This window comes from Molossus molossus, unplaced genomic scaffold, assembly GCF_014108415.1.
Source record: "Molossus molossus isolate mMolMol1 unplaced genomic scaffold, mMolMol1.p scaffold_m16_p_6, whole genome shotgun sequence".
In the NCBI taxonomy this organism is placed as follows: domain Eukaryota; kingdom Metazoa; phylum Chordata; class Mammalia; order Chiroptera; family Molossidae; genus Molossus; species Molossus molossus.
This window is the reverse complement of record NW_023425399.1, coordinates 56,304,694-56,332,190: the sequence shown is the minus strand read 5'-3', so window position 1 is coordinate 56,332,190 and position 27,497 is coordinate 56,304,694. Positions and strand designations below refer to the sequence as shown.

At 39.5% G+C, this 27,497-nt stretch overlaps 1 protein-coding gene across 7 annotated transcripts in view; it reads left to right on the top strand.

Moving 5' to 3' along the window:
- Positions 1-27,497, top strand: part of CHCHD6 (coiled-coil-helix-coiled-coil-helix domain containing 6) — a 181,792-nt gene that overhangs the window by 27,279 nt on the left and 127,016 nt on the right. For 6 of the 7 annotated variants that reach the window (XM_036245362.1, XM_036245357.1, XM_036245359.1 and 3 more), the window contains exons 3-4: positions 13,360-13,432; positions 15,260-15,392. In XM_036245362.1, coding sequence (XP_036101255.1) covers positions 13,360-13,432; positions 15,260-15,392 — 206 coding nt within the window. Of the gene's footprint in view, positions 1-13,359; positions 13,433-15,259; positions 15,393-15,618; positions 15,692-27,497 lie in introns of those variants that run through there. The other variant, XM_036245363.1, reaches the window with a different exon arrangement.

The window sequence follows — 27,497 nt, the reverse complement described above, 5'->3', positions numbered from 1 at the left end:
CTTGTATTAGAGTTGCCTTTTCTGCTAATCTTCCCTATTAGGTTGTAATATTATAGAAGGAGGAACCATACCTATCCACCCACCAGTTAATGAAGGCTAGCCAGGGATCAGGACATGTGCTTTGTACTGGGACACAGTGACAGGTAGATAGGGACACTGCTCTTATGGCACCCAAAGCTCTAGGTAAGGAGCTAGCTATACATATAACCCTGTAGGTCACATATATCTTGTGAAGTTGCAACACTAGATGCATTGTCTAAAGTTTAAGGGAGCACAGCAGATCCAGATCAAGTAACTCATTATTTTAGAGTGGGGCTCCAAGTGAAGATGACTTTTGAACCAGTATTTTGAAAGAGCAGTGATAGATAGGTGGTTCAGGCATGATGAACAGTATTAGCAGAGGCCCAGAGGTGGCACAGCCTGGCCTGTTGTGGGACCCAAAAATGGTTTTCTACCTCTGGAGTATAAAGTAGAGGGAAAGGGAGATTCCAAAATGGCAGTGAAGTGAATGGAAGCTACACAAACCATCTCCCAGGACCAAGCTGGAATTACAACTAAAATAAAGACAAATCATCAGGGAAAAGCAACAGACAAGCATCTTGTGAGGACCATGTAACCAGGGACACTGAATCAATCCGGGTAGGAATGTAGAGGCATGAGAGGGGGGCTGGGAGCCCACGGACAGCAGCAGTCTTAGCTGGGAGCGGTGCCCTCAGGGTAACACACCCAAGCGGCTCCACAGCGCAGAGAGCAGGGACAGAGCACTAAAATAGCCACAGCCACTTAACTTGGTCTACAGCAGAGGGAGGGTGGACTGGACTGGAACTGTGTGGGGACACTTGGGATTTGGAGAGCACTCAGAGCTTTTGCTGAGTTATGGCCACACAGGACGGTGGCCACCTTACTCCTTCCCAGGGCTCTCTGGAGAGATGACGGCCCCTCCCTCTGAGATTCAACCCCACCTGGTGGGCCAGTGAAATGAAAATTGAGACTCATTAACAACCAGCATCTACTCCACTTGGGAAATCCCCTTACCTTGAACACCTGTGGGAGGTTTTCATTCAACTGAGAACCCAAGGCTCTTTAAGTAACCATGACTGATAGCCTCCAGGCAAAAAACTATAGGATAACTGAACCATTCCTGGGCTTGAAATATTACCTAAGAAAAGACTTGACAGTGGTGTTTAACGTGAGTCCTCCCACACTCACCCAAACCCAGTAGAGGGAGCCACAAACAGCAGAACACCAACACCCACAGGGAAAATTTGGCAGGCTCCAAAGCCCACTGAGATAGCTGAAATGGTAAAACAAAGAAATGCCAAATGAAAGAACAGGAGACCTCAACTGAAGATGAGATAAATGAGGTGTAGTTAAGCAAGTTAACAGAGCTAAAATTCAGAGACATGATCTTAAGGAAGCTCAACAGCATGAGTAAGGACATCAATACCCTGAGTAAAGACATAGAAATCTTTAAAATCAATCAATTGGAAATTATAAACCACCAAATAGAAATGAAGAATGACATAGCAGAAATAAAGAACACATTGGAACGTCTAAACAGTAGAGTAGAGGAAGCCGAGGACCAGGTAAGTGAATTAGAAGACAAAATAGAAAAAAATCAACCAATCAGAAACCAAAAGGAAAAACACAATTAAAAAACAGAAAGACAGCTTAAGAGAACTGTGGGAAAACTGGAAACGGAATAATATTCACATCATACTAGTCCCCAAAGACGGAGAAAATGAGCAAGGATTAGAGAATATATTCAAAGAAATAGTGACAGAAAACTTTTCTAATTTGGTGAAGGAAGAAGGCATTCAATTTCAAGAAGCACAGAAAGCCCCAACTAAGAACAACCCAAATAGGCACATACCAAGACACATAGTAATTAAAATGCCAAAGAATTAAAGACATAGAATCTTAAAAGCAGCAAGATAAAAGCATCATATAACCTACAATGGGATCCCCAAAAGGCTATCAGCAGACTTCTCAACAGAAACACTACAGGCCAGAAGGGAATGGCACGAAGTAATCAAGGTCATGAAAAACAAGGATCTGAATCCAAGAGTACTCTACCCAGCAGGCTATTATTCAAAATAGACAGTAAAATAAAGATCTTTCCAGACAAAAAAAGGCTAACAGAATACATTAACACCAAACCAGCACTGCAAGAAATGTTAAAAGGACTGCTGTAATTAATAGGAGAAATAGGAAGAATAATATAACCACACTAAATAAAAATGGCAATAAATAAGGACATATCTATAATCAACTTAAATGTAAATGAATTGAATGCTCTGATAAAAAGAGACACAGAGTAATTGAATAGATAAGAAAGCATGACACAGCAGAACTAAATGACATGGAGACCAAAAAAACAATTCAAAAGATCAATGAAACAAAGAGCTGGTTCTTTGAAAAGATAAAGATTGATGGACCCTTAGCTAGACTCACCAAGAAACAATGAGAGAGAACCAAAATACACAAAATCAGAAAGATAGGAGGAAAAATAATAACTGACACCACAGAAATATAAAGGATTGTGAACAAATATTATACACAATTATACAGCAACAAATTCAACAATCTAAGTGAAATGGACAAATTTTCAAAAACACATAGTCTCCAATAACTGAACTGGGAAGAGATAGAAAACTTGAACAGACCAATAACAACAAAAGAAATTGAAGATGTAATCAAGACACTCCCAGCAAACAAAAGCCCAGGCCCGGACGGCTTCACGGGGGAATTTTACCAAACATTCAAAGAAGAACTAACACCCATTCTTCTCAAACTGTTTAAAAAAATTAAAAAACAAGGAAGATATTCAAACTAGTTTTATAAGGCCAGCATAATTCTAATCCAAAAACAGAAAAAGACACTACAAAGAAAGAAAACTACAGGCCAATATTCCTGATGAACATAGACGCAAAATCCTGAACAAAATACTAGCAAGTTGAATCTAGCAATACATAAAAAAAAAAAAAAAAAAATTACTCACCATGACCAAGTGGGATTCATCCCAGGGATGCAAGGCTGGTACAATATTTGCAAATTAATAAATGTAATACACCACATAAACCAAATGAAAGATAAAAACCACATGATCATATCAATAGACGCTGAAAAACATTCGACAAAATCCAGCACCCATTTCTGATAAAAACCTTCAGCAATCTGGGAATAGAGGGATCATATCAGGACATAATAAAGGCCATATATGAAAGACCTACAGGCAACATCATACTCAATAGGTAAAAATTAAAAGCATTTCTCTTAAGAACAGGAACAAGATAAGGATGCCCACTTCTGCTACTGTTATTTAACATAGTACTGGAAGTCTTAACCAGAACAGTCTGACAGGAAGAAACAATAAAAGGGATCCAAATTGTAAAGGAGAAAGTGAAATTGTCATTATTTGCAGATGACATGATACTATATGTAGAAAACCTCAAAGATTCCATAAAAAATTTACTAGACTTAATGAATTTGGCAAAGTAGCAGGATACAAAATTAATGTCAAGAAATTGATGGCATTCCTATAAATGAATGATGAAATCACAGAAAGAGAAACTAAAAAATAATCTCATTTACCATCACGGCAAAAAAATTAAGATACTTAGGAATAAACTTAACCAAAGAAATAAAGGACCTATTCGCAGAAAACTACAGGTCATTGAAAAAAGAAATTGAGGAAGATATAAAGAAGTGGAAGAACATACCTTGTTCATAGATTGGAAGAATTAACATCATTAAAATGTCTGTACTACCCAATTCAATCTATATATTCAATACAATCCCCATCAAAATACCAACGACAAGTCTCACAGAACTAGAACAAATACTTCAAAAGTTCATATGGAACCAAAAGAGACCTCAAATAGCCACAGCAATCCTGAGAAAGAAGAACAAAGTTGGAGGGATCACATTACCATACTGCGGGTTATACTACAAAGCCACGGTAATCAAAACAGCCTGGTACTTGCAGAAGAACAGACATATAGACCAGTGGAACAGAACCGGGAACCCAGAAATGGACCTATGGCAATATGCTCAATTAATATTTGACAGAGGTGGCAAGTGCATACAGTGGAGTAAAGACAGCCTCTTTAATAAATGGTGCTGGGAAAATTGGACATCTACATGCAAAAAATGAAACTAGACCATCAACTTTCACCTTACACAAGAATAAACCCAAAATGGATAAAAGACTTAAATGTGACCTGTGAATCCATAAAAATCCTAGAAGAAAAGGTAGGCAACAAAATTTCAGACATCATATGCAACAGAATTTTCACGGATACATCACCTAAGGCAACAGAAACAAAGGAGAAAATGAACACATGGGACTACATCAAACTAAAAAGCTTCTGCACAGCAAAACATACAATCATCAAAATGGAAAGTGAACTCACTGTATGGGAGAGCATAATTGCCAATGATATATCAGATAAGGGGTTAATTTCCAATATATATAGAATGCTCATACAACTCAACAAAAAGGAAGACGAACCCAATTAAAAAATGGGCAGAGAAGTTAAATAGACACCTCTCCAAACAGGACATACAAATGACTAAGATACATATGAAGAAATGCTCAACATCACTAATAATCAGAGAGATGCAAATTAAAACAACAATGAGGTACTACCTCACACCTGTCAGAATGGCTGCCATCAACAAATCATGAAACAACAATTGTTGGCAAGGGTGTGGAGAAAAGGGGACTCTAGTACACTGCTGGTGGGAATGCTGACTGGTACAGCCACTGTGGAAAACACTATGTTGTTACCTCATAATAATAAAAATTGAACTTCCATTTGACCCAATCATCCCACTTCTAGAAATATACCCTAAGAAGCCAGAAACACCAATCAGAAAGAGTATATGTACCCCTATGTTTGTAGCAGCACTATTTACAATAGCTAAGATGTGGAAAAAGCCCAAATGTCCATCAGTAGATGAATGGCTAAAAAAGCTGTGGTACGTACACACAATGGAATACTATGCAGCTGTAAGAAAGAAAGATCTCTCATCCTTTGAGATGACATTGAGGGACTTGAAGAGTATTATTCTAAGTGAAACAAGCCAAGCAGAGAAAGAGAAATATCACATTATATCACTTATCTGTGGAATATAATGAACATGACAGTCTGACGAACGGTGTAGTCCCAGAGATGTGGAAGTGGGGTATCAACTGACAATCTCCAGAAGAGGGGATGGTGAGGGAGAGATAAACTACAAAACTTATATGCATGTATGTATGAACAATGGACATGGAAAATAAAGGTGGCGTCAGGGCGGGGAGGGAGAAGGAGGGCGGAATCAGTGGGGAAAAAGGAGAAACATCTGTAACAAAAATAAATAAATTCATTAAAAAGAAAAAAGAAAGCATGACTTTCATATATGTTGTTTACAAGAGACCCATCTCACAATAAAAGACTCACATAGGTTGAAAGTGAAGAGATGGAAAAAAATCTTCCAAGCAAAGAGAAAGGAAAAAAAAAGCTGAGGTAGCAATACTCATTCATGATAACATAGAGTTCAAAATGAATGCCATAACTAGAAATATGGAAGGCAACTACATAATATTGAAAGGATCTATCCAACAGGAAGATATAACCTTGGTAAACATATATACACCCAATATAGGAGCACCAAAATATATTAAAAATCTTCTGGATGATTTCAAAGGAGAAATCGACCGCAATACAATCATAGCAGGGGACTTCCACACCCTGCTGACATCACTGGATTGATCCTCTAGAGAAAAAAATAGCAAGGAAACAGGGACTCTAAATGAAGGACTCTACCAAATGGATTTAATAGATATCTTTAGAAAATTACACCCCAAAACTACAGAAAATCACATTCTTCTCAAGTGCACATGGGACATTCTTAAGGATAGACCACATGTTAGGACACAAACTAAGTCTCTATACATCTGAGAAGACTGAAATCAGAACAAGCATCTTCTCAGATCACAATGGCATGAAACTAGAAATCTACTGCAGCAAGAACATGCAAAGACATTTGAACACATGGAGGCTAAATAGCATGTTATTAAACAGTGAATGGGTTACCACGTAGGTCCAGGAAGATATTAAAAACTTCCTGGAAACCATTGAAAATGAACACACAACCACACAAAATCTATGGGATGCAGCTAAAGCAGCATTGAGAGGGACGTTTATAGCATTATAGGCCTTCCTCAAGAAACAAGAAAAATCTCTAGTAGACTATCTAACTTCACAACATAAAGAACTAGAAAGCAAAAAAATGAAAACCCCAGAGCAAGTAGAAGGAAGGAAATAGTAAAGATTGGAGCAGAAATAAATGACATAGAGATAAAAAAAAAAAAAAAAAAAAAAAAATCAAAGGATCAATGAAACAAAGAGCTGGTTGATTGAAAAGATAAACAAGATTGATGGTCCCTTAGCTAGACTCACCAAGAAACAAAGAGAGAGAACCCAAATGCACAGAATCAGAAATGAAAGAGGAGATGTAACAACTGACACCACAGAAATACAAAAGATCATTAACAACTACTATGAACAATTACATGGCAGCAAATTCAACAATCTAAGTGAAATGGACAAATTTCAAAAAACACTGAGTCTCTCAAAACTAGAGCAGGAAGAAATATAAAACTTGAACAGACCAATAACAACCAAGAAAATTGAAGTGGTAATCAAGACTCTCCCAGCAAACAAAAGTCCAGGCCCTGATGGCTTCACAGGGGAGTTTTACCGAACATTACAAGAAGAACTAACACCCATTCTCCTGAAACTATTTCAAAAAATTCAAGAAGAAGCCTTCCAAACTCATTTTTTGAGGCCAGCATAATTCTAATTTTAACACCAGCAAAAGACACTACAAAGAAAGAAAACTACTGGCCAATATCCCTGATGAACATAAACGCCAAAATCCCGAAGAAAATACTAGCAAATAGGAGCCCCAATACATCAAAAAAATTATTCACCATGACCAAGTGGGATTCATCCCAGGGTTGCAAGGCTGGTACAATATTCACAAATCAATAAATGTGATACACCACATTCATTAAATGAAGAATAAAAACCACATGATCATATCAATAGATGCTGAAAAAGCAGTAGACAGAATCCATCATGCATTTTCTTTTTTTTTTTTTTAAATCCTCATCTGAGGACACTTTTGCATATTTTGTTCTGATAGAGTGGGAGGGAGAAAGAGAGAGAGAAACATCGATGTGAAAGGGATACATTGAGTGGTTGCCACCCACACGACCCAATCAGGGCTGGCAACAAACTGCAACAGAAGTTCGTGCCCTTAGGGGGAACCAAAGTGGGTCTCTGTGACTGGAAGCTAATGCTCTAACTGCTGAACAAAACTGGCCTGGGCACCAGCATCCATTTCTGATAAAGATGCTCAGCAATGTGGGAATAGAGGGATGATATCTCGACATAATAAAGGCCATGAATGAAAGACCTACAGCCAACAACATACTCAGTGGGCAAAAACTAAAAGCATTTCCCTTAAGAACAGGAACAAGACAGGCATGCCCACTTTTTTTTTTTTTTTATTCTAACCCAAGGACATTTTTCCATTTTTTGTTTAGATAGAGAGGGAAGGAGAGAGAGAGAGAAACATCGATGTGAAAGGGACACATTGAGTGGTTGCCACCTACATGACCCAACAAGGACGAGGGATAAAGTGCAACCAAGGTATGTCCGCTTAGCGGGAACTGAACCTGGGTCTTTCTGGACCACAGGCCGATGCTCCAATCGCTGAGCCGAACTGGCCAGGGCAGGGATGCTCACGATTGCCACTCTTATTTAACTTAATACTGGAAGTCTTAGGGATCAGGCATGATGAGAAAATAAAAGGGTTCCAAATTGGAAAGGAGGAAGTGAAACAGTGATTATTTGTAGATGACATGGTATTATACTTAGAAAACCTTAAGGATCCCATCAAAAATCAATTAGACTTAATGAATTTGGCAAAGTAGCAGGATACAAAATTAATGTCAAGTAATCGATGGCATTTATATACACCAATGATCAGCTCACAGAAAGAGAAACTGAAAAAACAATCTCATTTACCATTGTGGCAAAAAAAATTAAGATACCTGGGAATAAACTTAACCAAAGTAGTAAAGGACCTATTTGCAGAATACTACAGGCCATTGAAAAACGAACTAGAGGAAGATATAAAAAAGTGGAAACACATACCTTGTTCATGGATTGAAAGAAATAACATCATTAAAATGTCCATATTACCCAAACCGGTCTGCAGATTCAATGCAATCCTCATAAAAATACCAATGACATATTTTACATAACTAGAACAAATCCTTCAAAAGGTCATAGGGAACCAAAAAAGATTCCGAATAGCCACAGCAATCTTGAAAAAGAAGGACAAAGTAGGTGGGATCACAATACCAGATATCAGGTTATACTACAAAGCTACTGTAATCAAAACAGTCTTTTAATGGCACAAGGACAGGCATATAGACCAGTGGAACAGAACAGAGAACCCAGACATGGACCGAAGACATTATGCTCAATTAATATTTGATAAAGGAGGCAAAAGCTTACAATGCAGTAAATACAGCCTCTTTAATAAATGGTGTTGAGAAAATTTGACAGCTACATGCAAAAAAATGAAACTAGACCATCAACTTACACCATACACAAAAAATAAACTCAAAATGGATAAAAGACTTAAATGTGACCCGTGAATCCATAAAAATCCTAGAAGAAAATGTAGGCAACAAAATTTCAGACATCATATGAAACAGAATTTTCACTGATACATCACCTAAGGCAACAGAAACAAAGGAAGAAATAAACACCTGGGACTGCGTGAAACTAAAAATCTTCTGCAGAGCAAACGAAACAACCATCAAAATGGAAAAGTAACCCACTGTATGGGAGAGCATCATTGCCGATAACACATCAGTTAAGGGGTTAATTTCCAAAATTATATAGAATGCTCATACAACTCAACAAAAGGAAGACAACCCAATTAAAAAAATGGACAGAGGAGATAAATAGATACCTCTGCAAACAGGACATACAAATGGCCAAGAGACATATGAAGAAATGCTTAACATCAGTAATCATCAGAGAGATGCAAATTAAAACAACAGTGAGGTATCACTTCACACCTGTGAGAATGGCCGCCATCAACAAATCAAGCAACAATTGTTGGGAAGGGTGTGGAGAAAAGGGGACTCTAGTACACTGTTGGTGAGAATGCAGACTGGTGCAACCACTATGGAAAACACTGTTGTGTTTCCTCAAAAAATTAAAAATTGAACTTCCATTTGACCCAGTGATCCCACTTCTAGGAATATACCTTAAGAAGCCAGAAACACCAATCAGAAAGAATATATGTACACCCATGTTTATAGCAGCACTATTTACAATTGCTACGATGTGTAAACAGCCCAAGTCTCCATCTGTAGACAAATGGATAAAAAAGCTGTGGTACATGTACAGAAGGAGTACTATGCAGCTGTAATATAGAAAGATGTTTTATCCTTTTACACAACATGGAGGGACCTGGAAAGTATTATCCTCAGTGAAACAAGCAGGAAAAGACAAATACCACATGATCTCACTTATTTGTGGAATATAATGAACATGACAGTCTTCGTAATAGGATAGACCCAGAGATGTGGAAGTATGGTATAGACTCACAACCCTCAGAAGAGGTGGTGGTGGGGGGAGGGATGCGATAAACCACAGAACTTATATGCATATACCATAACTAAAGGACATGGATAATGAATCCGGTGACAGGGTTGTGGGGATGGAGCGGGAAGTATTAATGGGGAAAAAAAGGAGAAACACTTGTAACAAAAATAAATAGAAAGAAAAAATAAAGTAGAAGTGAAGGAGAGGTGTCAGGGTCATGCTTAGGGGCCAGTCTTGGAGACCTCCACACAGTGGCTAGGGAGCTCTGGCTCATCCTTATGACTAGGGTCCTGGCCAGGCCTGCTATACTCCTTCCCCTGTATTGTCTGCCCTCAGGGCTTCCTGAGCTTTAGTGCATATCACTTCCTGGATTTGGACCCACCTCAAGATATTTTTGAATATTCTATTAGTGAAGGGGCTGAGTGAGGTTCTCAAAACTCACACAAGACCTTTATCAAAAGGGCTAGCTCCAGGCTCTCTCTAGCTAACTGATGAGTTGAAGTGGGTCTAAATTAACCCAGGGAATTAAGTGGTGAGAGGGAGAAGTAATGAAAAATGCAAAAATTGCTACAATGTGTTATTCACACATCAATTTCAGCTTTGCAAGATAAAGGAAGTACTTACTTCAATTTTGGTAAGTTTCAGTAGTTTAAGAAGCAAGAATTGTGGCTCTCATTTGTCATTTGGTTTTAACTATTACAAAGCATTTTGCTGTTTAAATGAGTGTGACTTTTGAATTTCTGAATTCTGAAAAAATAGAATTCTGAGCATAAATGGACTGTTTTGAAGTTGACTAATTTAAAATTTTTTTACTTTTAAAATCAATATTTGCTTTCATTTTAGTGATAGAATAAATTAGAAAAATAAGTTAAAATTAATTTCTATGTTACACCATACCTCAAAATAAATGTCAGAGGCAATGTAAGATTTAAAGATAAGAATGGCAGCCAGAAAAGTACAGCGGTATATAAAAGTACAATAAGTTGACTTTCTAAGCATTACATCAAGTGAAGAAATCCTAAATTATGAAGAAAAGTGGGTAATATAACTATAAGAAATTAGAGACAGTTTAGAAAAAATAAATGAAGAATGAAGAATAAAATGGATAAAAGACTTAAATGTGACTCACAAATCCATAAAAATCTTAGAAGAAAATTTAGGCAACAAAATTTCAGACATCACATACAGCAGAATTTTCACTGGTACAACACCTCAGTCAAGAGAAACAAATGAAAAAAATGAATACATGGGACTACATCAAACTAAAAAGTTTCTGCACAGCAAAAGAAACAAGCATCAAAATGGAAAGGGAACCCCACTATATGGGAGAACATAATTGCCAATGATACATCAGATAAGGGGTTGATTTCCAAATATATAGAGTACTCATACAGCTCAACAAAAGGAAGGCAAAGAACCCAATTAAAAATGGGCAGAGGACCTAAATAGACAGCTCTCTAAAAAGGACATACAAATGGTCAAGAAACTTATGAAAAAATGCTCAATGTCACTAATCACCAGAGAGAGGCAAATTAAAATGACTATCAGATATCACCTCACACCTGCCAGAATGGCTGCCATCAACAAATCATCAAACAACAAGTGCTGGTGAGAGTATGAAGAAAAAGGGACTCGAGTACACTGACCATGGGAATGCAGACTGGTGCAGCCACTATGGAAAACAATATGTTGTTTCCTCAAAATATTAAAAATTGAATTGCCATTTGACCCAGTGACCACATTTCTAGGAATATATCCCAAGAAGCCTGAAACACCAATCAGGAAGAAAATATGTACCCTTATTTTCATAGCAACACTATTTACAATAGCTAAGATCTGGAAACAGCCCAAGTGTCCACCAATAGATGAGTGGATGAAAAAGCTATGATACATATACACAATGGAACATTATGCAGCTATAAGAAAGAAGGATCTCTTATCCTTTGAGACGACATGGAGAGTCTTGGAAAGTGTTATACTAGGTGAAATAAGCCAATCAGAGAAAGAGAAGTATCACATGATCTCACCTATTTGTGGAATATAATAAACAAAATAAGCAGAACAAAATAGACCCAGAGACATAGACTGACAAACCTCAGAGGAGGTTGGTGGGGGGAGGGAAGAGATAAACTAAAGAACTTATATGCATATATGCATAACCAATGGACATAGACAACAATGTTGTGGGGGATGAGGAGGTAGGTGGGATTGAGAAGAGGGTGTCAGTGGGGGACAAAGGTGGAACATCTGTATAAAACATAAATTAATAAATATATTTAAGAAAATTTTAAAAAAGAATGAATAATAAACTAGGGAAATATTATAACATGACAGCATATTGGTAGTCTTAATGTACAAAGAGTTCTTAAAGGTTTTTAATAGAAAATGTACACAAATGATCATATACATGTAATGGTATTCTCAACTTTACTAATGACTAAAGTCATATATATATTAAATAATGAGCATTACCGTGGGCAGGCTCGTACATGGAAGGTTGGCGTGTAGATTAGTCTACATTTTCCACAATGGATTGATGTATTATTTTTGTAGTGATAAAATAGGAAAATTGTATAAAAAGCAAAAATAGGATTAATTATACCTTAAAGCTATTATAAGCAAATAAGTAAGAATAGGGAGCATTAATGTCAAAATAAGAACTAGTCAGAAGTATTCTATTTTTTATTTTCATTTGAGTATCTGAGATGTTACTATGGAGCATTTAGCTGTGCCCTCTTTGCAGGTTGGAGCACTGCTGTGTCCATCCTTCTGTAGGGAGTCTGAAAGTGGGACTCATAGGATAATTACTTTTGGAAATGGCTTTCTGAAGGGTTGAGTGCTCCAGTCTGTGAGTTCAGCATGCTTTAAAAGGTCTTGGAAATGAAATAGCAAATCCTCACATATTCTTTCACAAATCTTGGTTCTAAAATATTTTATGCAGTCCTAGTTACTGCCACTTTAGAATCCTATGATGGAGGTGTAGGACATTTGGCCAAGGCCACAGAAAGTGTTGAAATTTGGCTGAGAGATGGTTTGGGAAGGATAAAGGCTGGAGGAAGGAGAAGAACAAAACCTTTGGAGTATCACCAAGCGTAAAGAGAGTAGAGTGAATTGGATTTGCTCAGAAATCTCCAAGTTTATGACCACTTAAAGAACCCAATGATACTAGAGGTGATCCAGGTTAAATAATATATAAAATGCCATTAATGGGGGTGTTTGCCACATTCAGGATTAGAAATTCATAGAATGGGATAGATACTAAGGGAAACAAGATTTAAAGAACCTCCCCCCCTCCCCTCCTCCCTGTCAAACCCAGACCCTGGAGGATGTCCTTTCAGCATGAAGCATAAAGCAGTCTCTTAGCTGTTTCTGGCCTGTGTTTAGTAGATAACCTAGATTCCAAGTAATTGTAGAGTGAGCAGGGATGGATTTGAAACACTGCATTCAAATAGTTCTACTTACTGCCAATCCCAGGCAGCAAGAGGTCCTGGTGTAGAATGAGGAAGTGGAAGGCCTTTGGCTATCTCTCTCCCGAATGGCTGGATCAAGGATGTGTCCATCTCTGGGGCATGTCCATCCATGGGAGTGCACTCTTGAACTCCTTTCCTGGATGACCACAATATCTTCATTTTTCCTGGGTGTTACTGATAGGCCCTTTCTTCTTGTCCCTTTGCAGACTCCAAACTGCCCAGGTTGGCATATGGTGGTGATCAGCCGCCCTCGGGGGTGGATGAGGATCTCCTTAAGAGGTGAATGTGAGTGCCTATTCACCCCTGTCTTCCATGTTCTGGCTGAATGCTCTTTCCTGACTTGGGACCTTTCTCTGACCTGAAGGTTCTAGGGTTTGTCTCACATATTTTGTCTTATTTAGATTGCACGACAACCCAGGTGGTACTGGTCCTAGTTTAAAGATGAAGAAACACCGAAAGGGGCATGTCGGAGTTGATTGCTAATATTTTCAAGACTAAATAGTTGAGTGTCTGGACCTTCTGTGCTTGTGTACATATGCAGGAATAGTTTTAGAGATAGGAAGGAGAAAGTGGAACCCTTACAATTCTAACCGTAGTTGGTGAGATGGACTTGACTCCAGAATGTTGGTGACTTTCCATCAGCATAGGTTAAACACTGGAGAGCTGGCCATACCTCTGAATTGAATTGGGACCCGTCCCCCCACCCCCAACATGGCTTGTAGAACATTGGTTAAAGCATGGAAGCTCTCCTGGAATGCAGTTTTGTATTCTGATTTTGCAACTTACTGGTAATGTGACCCTGAAAATCACTGCATCTCTCTAAGCCTCTGAGAAGGATATAGTTTGAGTAACTCTTTCATTGGAGTATTGTCATGATGAAATATGTTAATGCATATAAAGAGCACACACAGTGCCTGGCACAGAGTTCTCAGTGAATATTAACTGTAGTTGTTATTGATCAACTTCTTCAACACCCTTGAGACACTGGTCTCTGTGTCAAAAGACCAAGTGAGTTTGTTTAGGAGGGGCAGTGTGGGCCACAGTTGGTTTTCTCCCTCTAGTAGTTCAGCCATGTGGGTCTAAGAATTTTACCTCACTAATTCTAAGAGGCCTCTTTAAGAACAACTAACCTGAACCCCCTTTTTTGGTACTTTTAAACAGTTAAAAAATGATCAAGTAATACATGCTAATGAAAGATTTAGAAAATATATAAAATGAAAAAAACATCTATAGATTTGTCATTTCAAGACAACCATTATTAGTATTTTGGAGTGTTTCTTTCAAATGTGTTCTTTTCTCTAGTTTAGGATTATTGTTTCAGTCATACATAATTTTATATTTTGCTGTTTTCACTTAGTATTATACATTTTTTGATTTGTTACTCCTGCTTTGTAAACATTTTTATTGGTAAAAGTAGTTTATTGGTTCTCAATTTTTAGATTCAACCTATAGACAAGTAAAATAATGTATTTTCTAATGATGATATAGTATACCATTATGTGATTATACCAGATGTCCAACAGTCAAGGTCAAGTTAAAAGACATTTCAGTTGTTTGCATTTTTTATACTACGATAAATAATACTAACAACATCTTAGTTATAGTAACTTTTTTCTCTCTTTAGGATTATTTTACTGGAAAGAAAGCCCAGAAGGAGGTCAAAGGTTAGGAACAGATTCAGAATGAAGAATTAATTACATGTTCAAAGCAAAGGGCTGCTATTATCTAAAAACCTTCAAGTTCTCAAGTGGAGGCAGGGAAGGTGGGCTTTCCACCTTCTGACCCACTTTGAAAGAGTGGCTAGTGAGGGATTGAAATTCTGCCCCAAGAATCTTTCATTTGGCATATGGCTGCCTGATTCCTCACTTGGTGGTCATCTTTCCTTCTGTTCCTAATTAGTCTATATTGTTCTAAAGTGTCACTGTATCCCCTTGCCTTGGGGACTGTCACTGATGCCTGACCTCTAAGAGATCAACTTCAGAGTTCTATTGGCCCACAGATCCCAGTCCCCTGGCCAGCTAAAGTGAGTACATAAACTTTTTCTTGGCTACCTTCTGCCACGTCATTATATCTGCACCCGTTTCTCCCATGTCTCTCCTGGCACAGGTATAAACAAAAGCAGAATGAGCCGTTTCAGGTGGCGATGAAGGAAAGAGAGGCAACCATGAAGCACTGGAGTGCATCCCTGCACCGAGGGGAGGACAGCATTGACCAGGAGAAGCAGAAGTCAGCCCTGCTGGTGAGTGCAAATCTTCCTGAGCTGGCCTTTTATGCTCTAGCAATACAGGGAAGCAGAGGTCAGGCCTGGGACCTGATCTGTCTGAAGCCTGGGACTCAGGTTGTCCATCTGATGTTATTTGAGTCTCCTTTGTGGAAAGGGTGTATTTTTAGGGACCAGGATTTTGAGTTCTTATAACTCTTGTTCTGGTACTGATATGCTTTGTTACCTCTGGTCTTGTTTTCAGTCTGTGGGGCCCCAGAACTATAGTGTAAGAGCTGGATCATTCGATGGCCTGGTTCTGCTCTGAAACTTGACAGGTATAAGTGTGGCAGTGGAATGTGTGCCAGGATGGTGTGAAGGGAGAGGACTGGGTCTTGGGGTCATGTCATAAATGAGATGTTAAGCTTGTAGAGTTAGGCAGCCTGGGTGTGAATCCTAGCTCCCTACTTGTTAGCATGGGCATATCCTCTCATGTCCATCTGCCTTGGTCAAGGATCAGGGTGTCTGACACAGTATTGCCCAAGGGATCAGTGGAGGTGATAAGTAACTGCAGGGCTTAGTGCTCCCTGGCAGATCATGAATGTGTGCTATTGTTGCTGTTATTGTTATTAATACACTTAACTGATGGGAGTCTATTAGTTAGGACTCATTCTGCTGTAAGTGCACTGATGTCAAAGTGTGCAGTAGTTACATAAGAAATGTTAGTTGAACTAGGCCCTCTGGGAAATATGAACAATGTAGGACTCTCTCCTTTGGGAACTTTTCAGTCTAGTGGGGAAGACAAACTTACATCAAAAACTTTGAAAAAGCCCAAATTGGTTACATTAGATGTGAAATTGAGGTAAAGATAATATGCTTGGGAATGCAAAGGCAGTGGTGCCAACTGCTGGTGGAAGAGATGGCATTTGACCTCAGCCTTAAGCAATGTGGAGCCCTCAGGCTGAGGGAGAAGCTAGGCTGAAATAGGTGGATATCCAGGGGGTGATGGGACACTGAGAAGAAGTGAGCGAGGTGTGAAGACAGATTAGAGAAAACCTTGGCCACCTTAAATCGTTAACCCACAATATAGCCCAAGGCAACTATGAAACTGAAGAGGATTCCCAGAAGTTCATACCAATATAATTTGACTTGTGTTTTTAAAACCCCGTGGCATATTGGTGAAGAATCAATTAATGTAGAGAGAAACAGGTGAGAACACAGATTTAGAGGTGCTCGCAGTTAGTCTCTGAGGGGCAGGCAGGTTGTCTGAAACCCTCTCCAGGTTGCCTGAAAACCAAGTCAAAAGGACCCTGGTTCTGGAGATGAAGATTTAATCAGTATGGCATGAGGAAAAAAGGTTGGCCTCCTAGGGTAGTCATCTAGCCTGGGAAATTGCAGCTTCTAAATGTGTTAACTCTTTATTCTTACCTGGAATGTGTTACTTATAGAGAAAGGGAATTCACAGCTTCCCTTCTTCACCTACAAAGGAGAGAGCTGGGCCCTGCTCCCTCAAGACTGTCCCAGGAAGAGAACCTGTACAAGTGGGAAGCAACATAAATGACCTTCAGTACAAGTGTGTAGGTTCTTTTAAATGAAGGATAACTTTAGAGTAAAGGAGATAACATCCTTACTTGATTCCTGCCCCCAAATCTCTGGATGGATAATGCTCTTCCGAACCAGAGTTCCCAGGGAATAGTGAAGCAAGTGACTTCCTTTGTTTTGAAGATGTTTGGTAATTGCTTTTGGAGGCATCCCTCTCCCTTTTTTGGTTAATTCTCACCCGAGGATATTTTTTCCATTGAGTTTTTTGATTGTTCAGCATCCATTTCTTCATGCATTTGGTGCCTGTTTTCTTTTGGGAACTTACTTGTTTCCTGATGTTGTATTATCTTACTGGGATTGTACTTCTAATGCCCAACTTTCTCTATGGAAGCTAGATCTCCACCCCCCCCCCCCTTCCCAGCCACAATACAGGTAAGATCTGGGCCCAGGGCCTAAGGGCAGCCAGTCACATTCACTCTTCAGGGACTTGTAATTTTGGGTGAGTGAGGAAGCCAGGGTGGGGTTGTTTGTTGCATGGCTGACCAAGACTTCATCCTGTGAGGCTGCCCTTAGTTTCTGTCTGGTCTTCCTGCCTTCTTGAGGATTAGATTGTCTGCTGGTAGCCTGTCATCAATTCTTCTTTGCTTCAGTTAGCTGGAGTTGGTTTCTGTTGCTTGGTGCTAGAGCAGATGCAGAGCCCAGTTTTAAAGGCTTACAACTATATTCAATACTCAGTGAGAACAGAGAAGGGAAACTAGTACTAGACCCTGTTCTATAAGTCAGTAGGGGCAGAAGGTACTTACTTAAATGCTGAATGAAGCTTTAGCTATCACTTCCATTTTGGTGTCTTGGTTAGCATATGCTTATAGTGGAGATAATTTCAAACTACTTTGGAGGATTTAAATAGGAGGAGAAAATTGGAGAGAAGAACCTCAACAGAAGCATAGAGCATTTTTTTTTTCTTTATCTGCATCTTCCAGATGCAAGGATTAGAGGAGCCTGCAAGGCAGACACTTAAGGGTGTTAGGATCACAGCACACCCTCCTTGCAAGGAGGCCAGGTTTCACCCCGAGGCAGACCAGTCACAGTTGCTGTCCAAGTGAGCTGGCTGCCCATTTGTTCTCGGTGGCTACTCTGACCAGTGTCCTCAAGCCCTGCACTCTTGAACCTATAGCCTTTTCTGAAGAATTTCCTTTGAGTTGGCTGAGTGTATTTTGACATTTAATGTGCACGTCTGCCCTGTCTCTTTGCCTCTGACTGTTACAATATTGATTTTTTAATCCCTTTCTGCATGAAGGAATGATTCAGCTCATTATTGGGAACAGTTCATAAAACTAATGACAAGGAAAGGTAATAATTTTTATAACCTACTTCTGATGACAGAAGTGTTGTCAGTTCCCATCTAGTGCATCAGTGATGAACTATTTTTGAGTTATGTTTATGCCTGATTCTTGCCACTTGCTGACAGGTAAAGCCCCAGTTATAATTGGGGTGATGGCCCTGGGTGTCAATAGAGCCTATGGGAGGTGTGCTTCTCTCTGAATTGGGGGATAGGAAGTTTGGTGTTCAAATCAATGTTTAGGAGTCCAAAACATTCTAGAGAGAAATAAGAAAGAACAGAGTGATTTCTTGGGTTGAGTTTTCTGATGGGAAGAGTTTTAAAAATCCAATGGATGGAGTAATACAGGTTTGGCAGTAGCGTTACTTTAGGGAAGAATGAAATTTATAACCTTGCCCATTAGATTCCTTAAACATATGGTTAGATGTATGTGATTATATTATACCTGATAGATAGTAAAAACTTTATTTCATTTTTGGTGAGCAATTGATGCATATATGAAATTTTCTCTATATTACTGTTATATGTTAGACATTGGGTTAATTTCTTGGTAAATGGAAATAAGTAATATACAGCCTGACCACCTGAAATCTAGCTGAACAGAAGTCTTACAACTAAGGATATAAAGAAGAAGCCACATCGAGACTGGTAGGAGGGGTGGAGACTTGGACCTGGCTGGTCCCTTACCCTTGTGTGGCAGTTAAAAATCTCAACTCTGGAAGTCACCTCTGAGGAGCAAGAGGTTCCAGATCCCCATCAGGCTCCCCAAGCCCAGGGTTTCAGTGCCAAAAAAAGAAGTCCCTATAACTTTTGACTGTAAAAACCAGGGAGGATTGTGGCTGAGTGAGATGGAGGGCTTCTGGAGTACCAGGTATTCCTCTTAAAGGGCCCACACACAGACTTACTTGGGCTCACTTGCTTGAGCTCAAGCACTGAAGAAACAGCTTGAAAGGCACCAGGGAAAGAACTTAATTGTTTGGCATCAGGACAAAAGCTGGAGGTGCAACTTTTCCCCAGACAGAAGTGCTGAGAGGCCATAGTTCCTTTGCTGAGTCCTCCCTACACAGAACTGGCAGGTGGATGCCGTATCTGAGACTCCAAGAATCTGGCTCATACTGTTTTCTCTTCCCTGGTGACCTGAGACCTTGCCCCACCCAACTTTTGGGACCACCCAAGCTGTTTCCAGTGGCCTTTCCATACAATGGTCTGTCTTGGTTCATGCCTTGAACTTTCCTAAAATCTTTAAAAAAGCAGCATCTGGCCTTGGCATGCCCCATACCACTTGCTAAGTGGCCCCAGGTCTGGCACTAGCTGCAGCTGACCTCAGTTCACAGCTTGGCCTCTCCTGGGAATTTCAAACCTAGTACAAATAGCAGCCATCTGCAGATCACTTTATAGCTCATGCTGGATGGCCTTGGACAGGACACAGTTAGAGGCTGACTTTAGCTTGTACCTCCCAGGAGGCCCCAGAATCAGTGTACCCTTTGGATTGCTTCAGACCATGTCGAAGCACCACCCAACCACCTCCATAACAGATACACTCAAGGGGCAGACTGATTAGGCCCCAGAGCTCTGCTAATGTAAGTCCTTCTCTATGGGGTTGGCCCCTGCACAGCTAATCCTTCATAGTGGTATAGCCAGTTCTCACAGCCTGTTGATCTGGGGATGAATCCCTGCCATTGAGGTATCAACAGCAGTCAAGGCTCCACTACAGCAGGATGTGTACACAGTCCACATGGGGGGTGCACCTGAAATGTTCAGCTCAAGTATCAGGGAGGCTCTACCACTGGACCCTATTGGACACCTACTACATAAAGCCATTCTACCAAGCCTGGGAGACATAGCATCTCTCCCTAATACATAGAAACAAACACAAGTAGGCTGCAAAATGAGGAGACAACAAAACATGTCCCAAATAAAGGAACTGAACAAATCTCCAGAAAAAGAACTAAGCAAAATGGAGACAATCAATCTACAGATACAAAGTTTAAAACACTAGTTTTAAGGACATGCACTGAACTTAGGGGAAGAGTAGAATTCTTCCCTTAGAATTTCAGCAAAGAGATAGAAAACATAAAAATGGAGATAGAAAACATAAAGAATCAGTAAGCACTGAAGCATTCATTAATTGAAATGACTAATAATGGAGAACCAACAGTGGAGTAGATGAAGCAGAGGATCAAATCAAAGATTTGGAAAATAAGGAAAACTACCAATCAGAACAACAAAAAGAATGAAAAAGTCCAAAAAATGAGGATAGTATAAGGAGCCTCTGGGACAAATTCAAGCTTACCAACATTTGCATCATGGAGGTGCCAGAAGGAGAGAAGAGAGAGCTAGGAATTGAAATCATATGTGAAAAAAGAATGATGGGAAAGTTTAAATATAGGCATATGAGTCCAGGAAGCAGAATCCCAAACAAGATGAACCCAAAGAGGCCCACACTATGACACATCATAATTAAAATTCCAGAGGTTGAAGACAAAGAGAGACTCTTAAAAGCAGTAAGAGAAAAGCAGTTAGATATCTATAAGGGACCACCTTCCATATGACTGTCAGCTGATTTCTTAACAAAAACCTTGCAGACCAGAAGGGATTGGCAGTAAATATTCAAAGTGGTGAAAATCAAGGACCTACAACCAAGATTACTCTACCCAACAAAGCTATCATTTATAATTGAAGACAGGTAAAGAACTTCCCAGACAAGAAAAAGCCAAAGGACTCCATCACCATCAAACCAGTATTACAAGAAATATTAAAGGGTCTTCTTTAAGAAGAAGAAGAAAAAAAAAAAAGAGAGAGATCAAACATATGAATAATAAAATGGCAATAAATACACACCTTTCAACACTGTGTTTGTTTATTTATTTATTTATTTATTTATTTATTATTTCTTTAATGTATTGTAGTGACTCATAATAAGATCTGTATATTGCACTGTGTGCCACCACCCCAAGGCACCATACATTAGGCCCCTTCACACTCCCCCCATCCCCTTAACACTTATTTAAAATGCAAATTGATGAAGTGCTTTAACTGAAAGACATGTGGTGGCTTAGTGGATAACAAAACAATACCCTTACTTATGCTGTCTACAAGAGACTCACTTCATATTGAAAGACATATACAGACTGAAAGTAAAGGGGTAGAAAAGATATTTCATGAAATGGAAACAAACAAACAACAGCTGGGGTAGCAATACTTACACCAGATAAAATTAACTTTAAAACAAAGGATATATAACAAGAGGCAAAAAAGAACCCAGCAATTCCATTTCTGGGTATTTATATGAAGAAACCCAAAATACTAAATTGAAAAGACGTATACATTTATAAGTTCATTATAGCATTATTTACAGTAGCCAAGATATAGAAACAACCTAAGTGTCCATCAATAAATGAATGATAAAGAAGGAATGGTGCATATATACAATGGACTATGATTCAGCCATAAGAAAATAATGAATTCTTGCCATCTGCAACAACATGGATGAACCTAGAGGGTATTTTGTTGAGTGAAGTCAGACAGAGGAATACAATTGCCATATGATTTTATTTATATGTGGAATCTAAAAAACATAATAAACAAATAAGCAGAATAGAAACAGACTCATAGATACAGAAAACATTTTGACAGTTGCTAGATGGAAGGAGGGTTGGGAGTATGGGTGTAAATGGTAATGGGATTAAGAAATATAAATGGGGATTTATATTTGACTATGGGGATGTAAAGTACAGCATAGTGAATATAGTCTATAATATTGTAATAATTATGTATGCTGTCAGATAGGTACTATAGTTATTGGGGGTGATCACTTAGTAAGTTATATGATGTCTAATCGCTGTATTATACACATGAAACTAATATAATATTGTATGTCAAATGTAATAGAAAAATAAATTATTACAAAAATAAATAAGATACAATTCCTGTCCTTGAGAAGATCTGTTCATTAGGAGAGTTACATGTTCTCAGAAGTGACCATAGAGTGTTACAATAACATACCAAAGGGACAGGAAAGTACTAGAGGAGGAAGGAGGCCACAACATTAGCTTAAGAGGAGGTGATATGTGAACTGGATCTTAAAGACTGAAGAGAAGTGTGCCAAATGAAGAAGTGTAAGAAAGGGGGTTGCAGATGAAGGATATTGCAGGAGCAAAGGCCAGTGGCTGAGAGAAGACAAAGCATTTGTCTGGAGTCGAGGAGAGTGGTGGATGTGGCAGATAGGAAAGGTCAGTTTAGACCTGGGCTTGAAGTGAAATTCTGGAATGTGACAGGGATCTTTAGAGGAAGGTTTTTTTCCTCAAAAGAGACTCTCTTCTACCAAATAAATATCGAACACTGGGAAAAGAACTAAATGGCAGAGATAGATGTTGGGACCAAATCCTTCCACTAGACAGAGGACAGTAACTGAGTGCTTCTCTACCTAAATATGCCCATCTAACCTAAGGACTTGCACAGAAAAAGTGGCTGCCCTGCTCCACTTTCCATTTTTCAGGGAGTTTTGATCTATTGCATTCTTTTCATTGTTTAGATATGCTAAAAAGCTGCTACCTTAGCTCTGAATTCTGTTATCCGAATTTTAAGAAAATATCAGATTCAAAAGTTTTTGAATTGCAGTTTTCTGAAATGAGTGAGATAGAAGTTTTATTTTTCCTAATTCTCCCCTCCTACATCTTTGTATGTCTTACTCCTCAGATTATAAGTTCCTTCAGGAAAAGAACTGTGCCCTTTCTGTAGGTGAGATCACTTTGGTCTCTGTAATGCTCAGCAAATTATAGATGCACAGCAGATGGTTATGGAATGGCATATCTCAAGTGACTGAGGATGTGGGGTGGTGTCTTCTGCTTTGGAGACTTTGCATAGAGTCCTTTGTCAGTTGCTTGAGGCCTCATGGCAGTGTCCCATTACAAATAGATGAAGCAACTACCCATTTCTGCCTTTCCTGGAATGGAAAGCAACTCACAGATCTGACCTTTTTAAATTTTTATTTAATTTAATTTATGTATTTATTTATTTTTTATCCTCACCTGAGGACATTTTTTTTTTTTTTGCATCTATCTTCAGATAGAGTGGGAGGGAGAGAGGGAGGAAGAGAGAGCGAGAAACATGGATGTGAGAGAGACACATCAAGGGGTTGCCATCCACACGTTGGGGTCGGAGTCAATCTGGAATCGAGGTATGTGCCCCTAGCGGAACCAAACCCGGACTCTCCGGTCCTTAGGCTGATGCTCTAACCCCTGAGAAAAACTGGCCAGGGCACAGATCTGACTTTTTTTTTATCCTCACCTGAGGACATTTTTTCATTTTTTGTTCAGATAGAGTGGGAGGGAGAAAGAGGAATAGAGAGAGAGAGAGAAACATCAACATGAAAGGGACACATCAAGTGGCTGCTACCTGCATGACCAACCAGGGCCGGGGACAAACTGCAACCGAGGTACATGCCCTTACGGGAACTGAACTTGGATCTCTTTGGACCACAGGCCGGCACTCTAACCGCTGAGCCAAACCAGCCAGGGCCAGATCTGACCTTTTTAAACAATCAAACAAAGCACAACAACAACAACAACAAAACCTTTCAGTATATCTTGGAGTCAACTAGAAAGCAGTTTATATGGCTACTACTAGTCAAGACTTAGGAACTTTGGGTTTAATTTGTGTGGAACAGGCAGAGAGTGGGACTTTGGTGACTCAGGCCTGGGACTTTGGTGACTTTATTCTCATGCTTCCTCCAATTTCAGCTACAGACAGAGATCTTGAATTCCTATGGAAATCTACTTGTCAGCATTTAGACAACTAGTAAAAGGCATAATCTGGAAAAAAGAGCATGGCATCCATAGCCCCTTTCTTTGTTTCCTTAAGTCTTGCTCAGTTTCTTTCTAGATTAGATCAGAATTGACAAACTTTCTCTGTAAAGAGATAGATAGTAAATGTTTCAGGTTTTGCAGGCCACATGTGGTCTCTGTCACATGTTCTTTGTTTGTTTTTAACTTTTTTAAAATCATTTTTTATTTTTTAATTATGGTTGACATACAATATTATATTAGTTTCAGATGTACACTCCAGTGATTAGACATTACTTAACTTACCAAATAATCATTCCGATAAATCTCATACCCATCTGGCACCATACATGTTGCATATTACATCCCCATGACTACCAATTTGTACTTCTAAATCCCTTCACCTTTTCTTTTTTTTATTGTTATCTTTTTAAAATTTAATTAATTTATTTTTGTTACAGATGTTTCTCCTTTCCCCCCCACTGATACCCCTCCCCCACCCTCCCCGTCCTGTCTGGCTTTATTGACCATGTCCATTGTTCATGCATACATGCATATAAGTTCTGTGGTTTATCTCACCCCCACCACCCCCTGTTCTGGGGATTGTCAGTCTGTACCCCACTTCCACATCTCTGGGACTAGCCTGTTCCTCAAACTTTTATGTTCATTATATCCCACAAATAAGTGAGATCATGTGATATTTGTCTTTCTCTGCTTGGCTTGTTTCGCTTAGGATAATACTCTCCAGGTCTTTCCATGTCGTCTCAAAGGATAAGAGATCTTTCTTTTTTACAGCTGCATAGTACTCCATTGTGTATATGTATCACAGCTTTTTTACCCATTTGTCTACTAATGGACATTTGGGCTGTGTCGTTGTTGTTTTTATAGCTCTAAAAAACAAAAGTAAAACCATTCTTAGCTCACAGGCCATATCAAAAGAGGCTATAGGTTGGATCCCATTGGTGGGCTGTAGTTTGCTGCCCCTTGGACTGGTCAGTGCAGGTTTGGAGATTTTAAGCTTTTAGGTCTCTGAAGAACCCAGTGCCTCAAGGAGCTGGGGGCAGTGGCACTGTTAGTAGTCTTAGTTCCTCATTGATTTTTATTCCTGTGAGAAATTTCATGGCATGGTGATATCTGTGAGCCTCAGTCTTCTGAGCTGTAACATTAGGATTATTTTAGAGACAGCCTAGTGGGCTCTCCATGAAAAATCATGAACTTCTACTTTAACTGATTTTTTTTTACATTTGACACTTTTTATGGTTTCTATTTTTCTGCTGAAATTCCCTATTATTTATACATGTTATTCACCTTTTCCATATTTATCATACTTATTCTAAAGTCTCTATCTGATATTTCCAACATCTGAGTCATCTCTGGGTTTAGTTCAATAGACTATTTCCTCTCTTGATAATGGGTCCCATTTCCCCGCAGCTTTATGTGCCTTGTCATTTTTTATTTACACTGGATATCATGGGCAGAACAGTAGAGACTGAGGTAAATAATGTTTATGCTCAGAAATGCCACTCTTATTCTTTTGACAGGTCATTAGTGTTGGTGGATGAGTAAATCTAGTCTATAGTTGAGCAAGGTATGGGCTTCGTTGTTGCTTTGGTTTCAGACCCTGTGAGGGTGGAACCAAAACCTTCTGTTGAGCTAGCTTAGACTCTGATCACTGCAGGGTTTGTCTGTGCTCTCTTGCTTTCCCATAAGACTTTTTGGAGGCACTGCTTATCTGTCTCAGGGTGATTCCTTGTACCTGCTCCAGCTGCAGATAGCTGTTGTATAGGGCCTGGAGTACCATGGGACTACTGTCCATCTCCTGCTTGGCTCTTGGTGGTAGCAGGCCCTGTGCACCGGTTCCTTGGGGGTGTTCAGGGAGGTTGTTATTCAGTTCTACCCCACATCTAAGTCTTTTGAATAGTATAAAGAATATTTCTATAACCAGTACCAAATTTATTTTATGCTTCCATTTTTTGGTCATCACTTTGAAGCACTCTTCTCTCCCCAAGGAAATAAAAAAGGCAAAGTAACATGATTGATCTCACACTCTTTCTGAATGTATAGGCCCATATGGCTACTGATGTATAGGGTCAGTCCTTCCATAGGACAGGTGGTCTTTCATAGGCAGGTATAAAGGGACATATCACGCACTGACCATTTCAATGCCCCATGTGCAGCCACATTTGCTCAAAGAGCAATGGTGTGTACATTTCATCATTTTAGAAAGGTGGAATAATTAGTTTGAAGGAGCATTGTGAGGCCTCCTGGGTTCTTATTTATTAAGGTCAAAGTTAAAATAATCAGGCTTTGGAAAAAAGAAAACTACAGATAGGCTTGCATTAAAACTGGTTTAACCATATTTTTAGCTGATTACACACCCAAAAAAGAACTTTAATTTTATTTTTCATGTATTTTATGCAAATTGTGGGAGAGGGAGGGCATAAAAACCAGACATGGCATTCAGTCACAGGCCAAGAATCTGGCACTGAGTCCAGGGATGGCTCTTAGTGGGTGAGGGTGGGATTGTAGGAGAGCAGGTAACCTAAATGCTGACACCCAGGAGCTTGAAGAAGTGGACATGTTCTGAGATAGTGAGGCAGACAGAACACTGTATCCAAATGCCTCCTACTGGGATCCGTTCACTCTACTACATTGTTTCTTCTCTGTGGAATGGGGGTAGACAGGGTTTCACATTATAGGCATTGTTCTAATTTAGTTTTCTCTTCTTCACCTCCCTTGTGGACCCAGGACACAGAATTGATGTGAACTGATTCTTAGAACAAAACAACCTCATAGGTTTCTGACCAGTTGTCTGAAAAGAGAGGTAGAGCCTCTCCTTATGAGCAGGGCCTTGGGGCCTCCTAGATGTGCGTTACAGGTATAGAATGAGGGCCCTACGGTGGCTTTGCTCCTGCCAACTGTCTTACCTACTTCACTTTGATGTTTGTCCATCTCTGCTCAGGTTCTCAACCTGCTGTGCATCAGAATCACCTGGAAATTTGGTAAAAATACACTCAATTGGATTTCACTCTGGAAACAACTGGATTGGACTCTTTGCTGCCATGATCCTGTTTTTAACAGCTCTTATGGGATGCTGGCACAACATACCCAGAACTGGCTCCTGGGCTGACAGTGGGAGCCTGAGACACCAGAGGGAGAGATATTTGGCCTTTTTTTGCTGTCTGGACCTCTAAGGGATATGGAGTGTTCCCATTGATGCTGTGGCTCCCCGGGTAGGGACACTGCTGTTTGGAATGTTTGCCAGGTAACCAATGGTCCTGTCCCTGACACAGCTTGCTGACCACCTAGATGCCTTTATCATACTTCTCAGCCTCAAAGGAAAGCAGGAGCTCTTCTTTACTGGGGATAGCTTGAGAAGAGAATCAGCTGTGTCCTGGTACCATGCCCTGGGAGAGGTCTAGGTAAGCTAGACTCAGCATTGTAGGGGACTGGGCATAAGAAAATGTTGCTAGAGGCCAG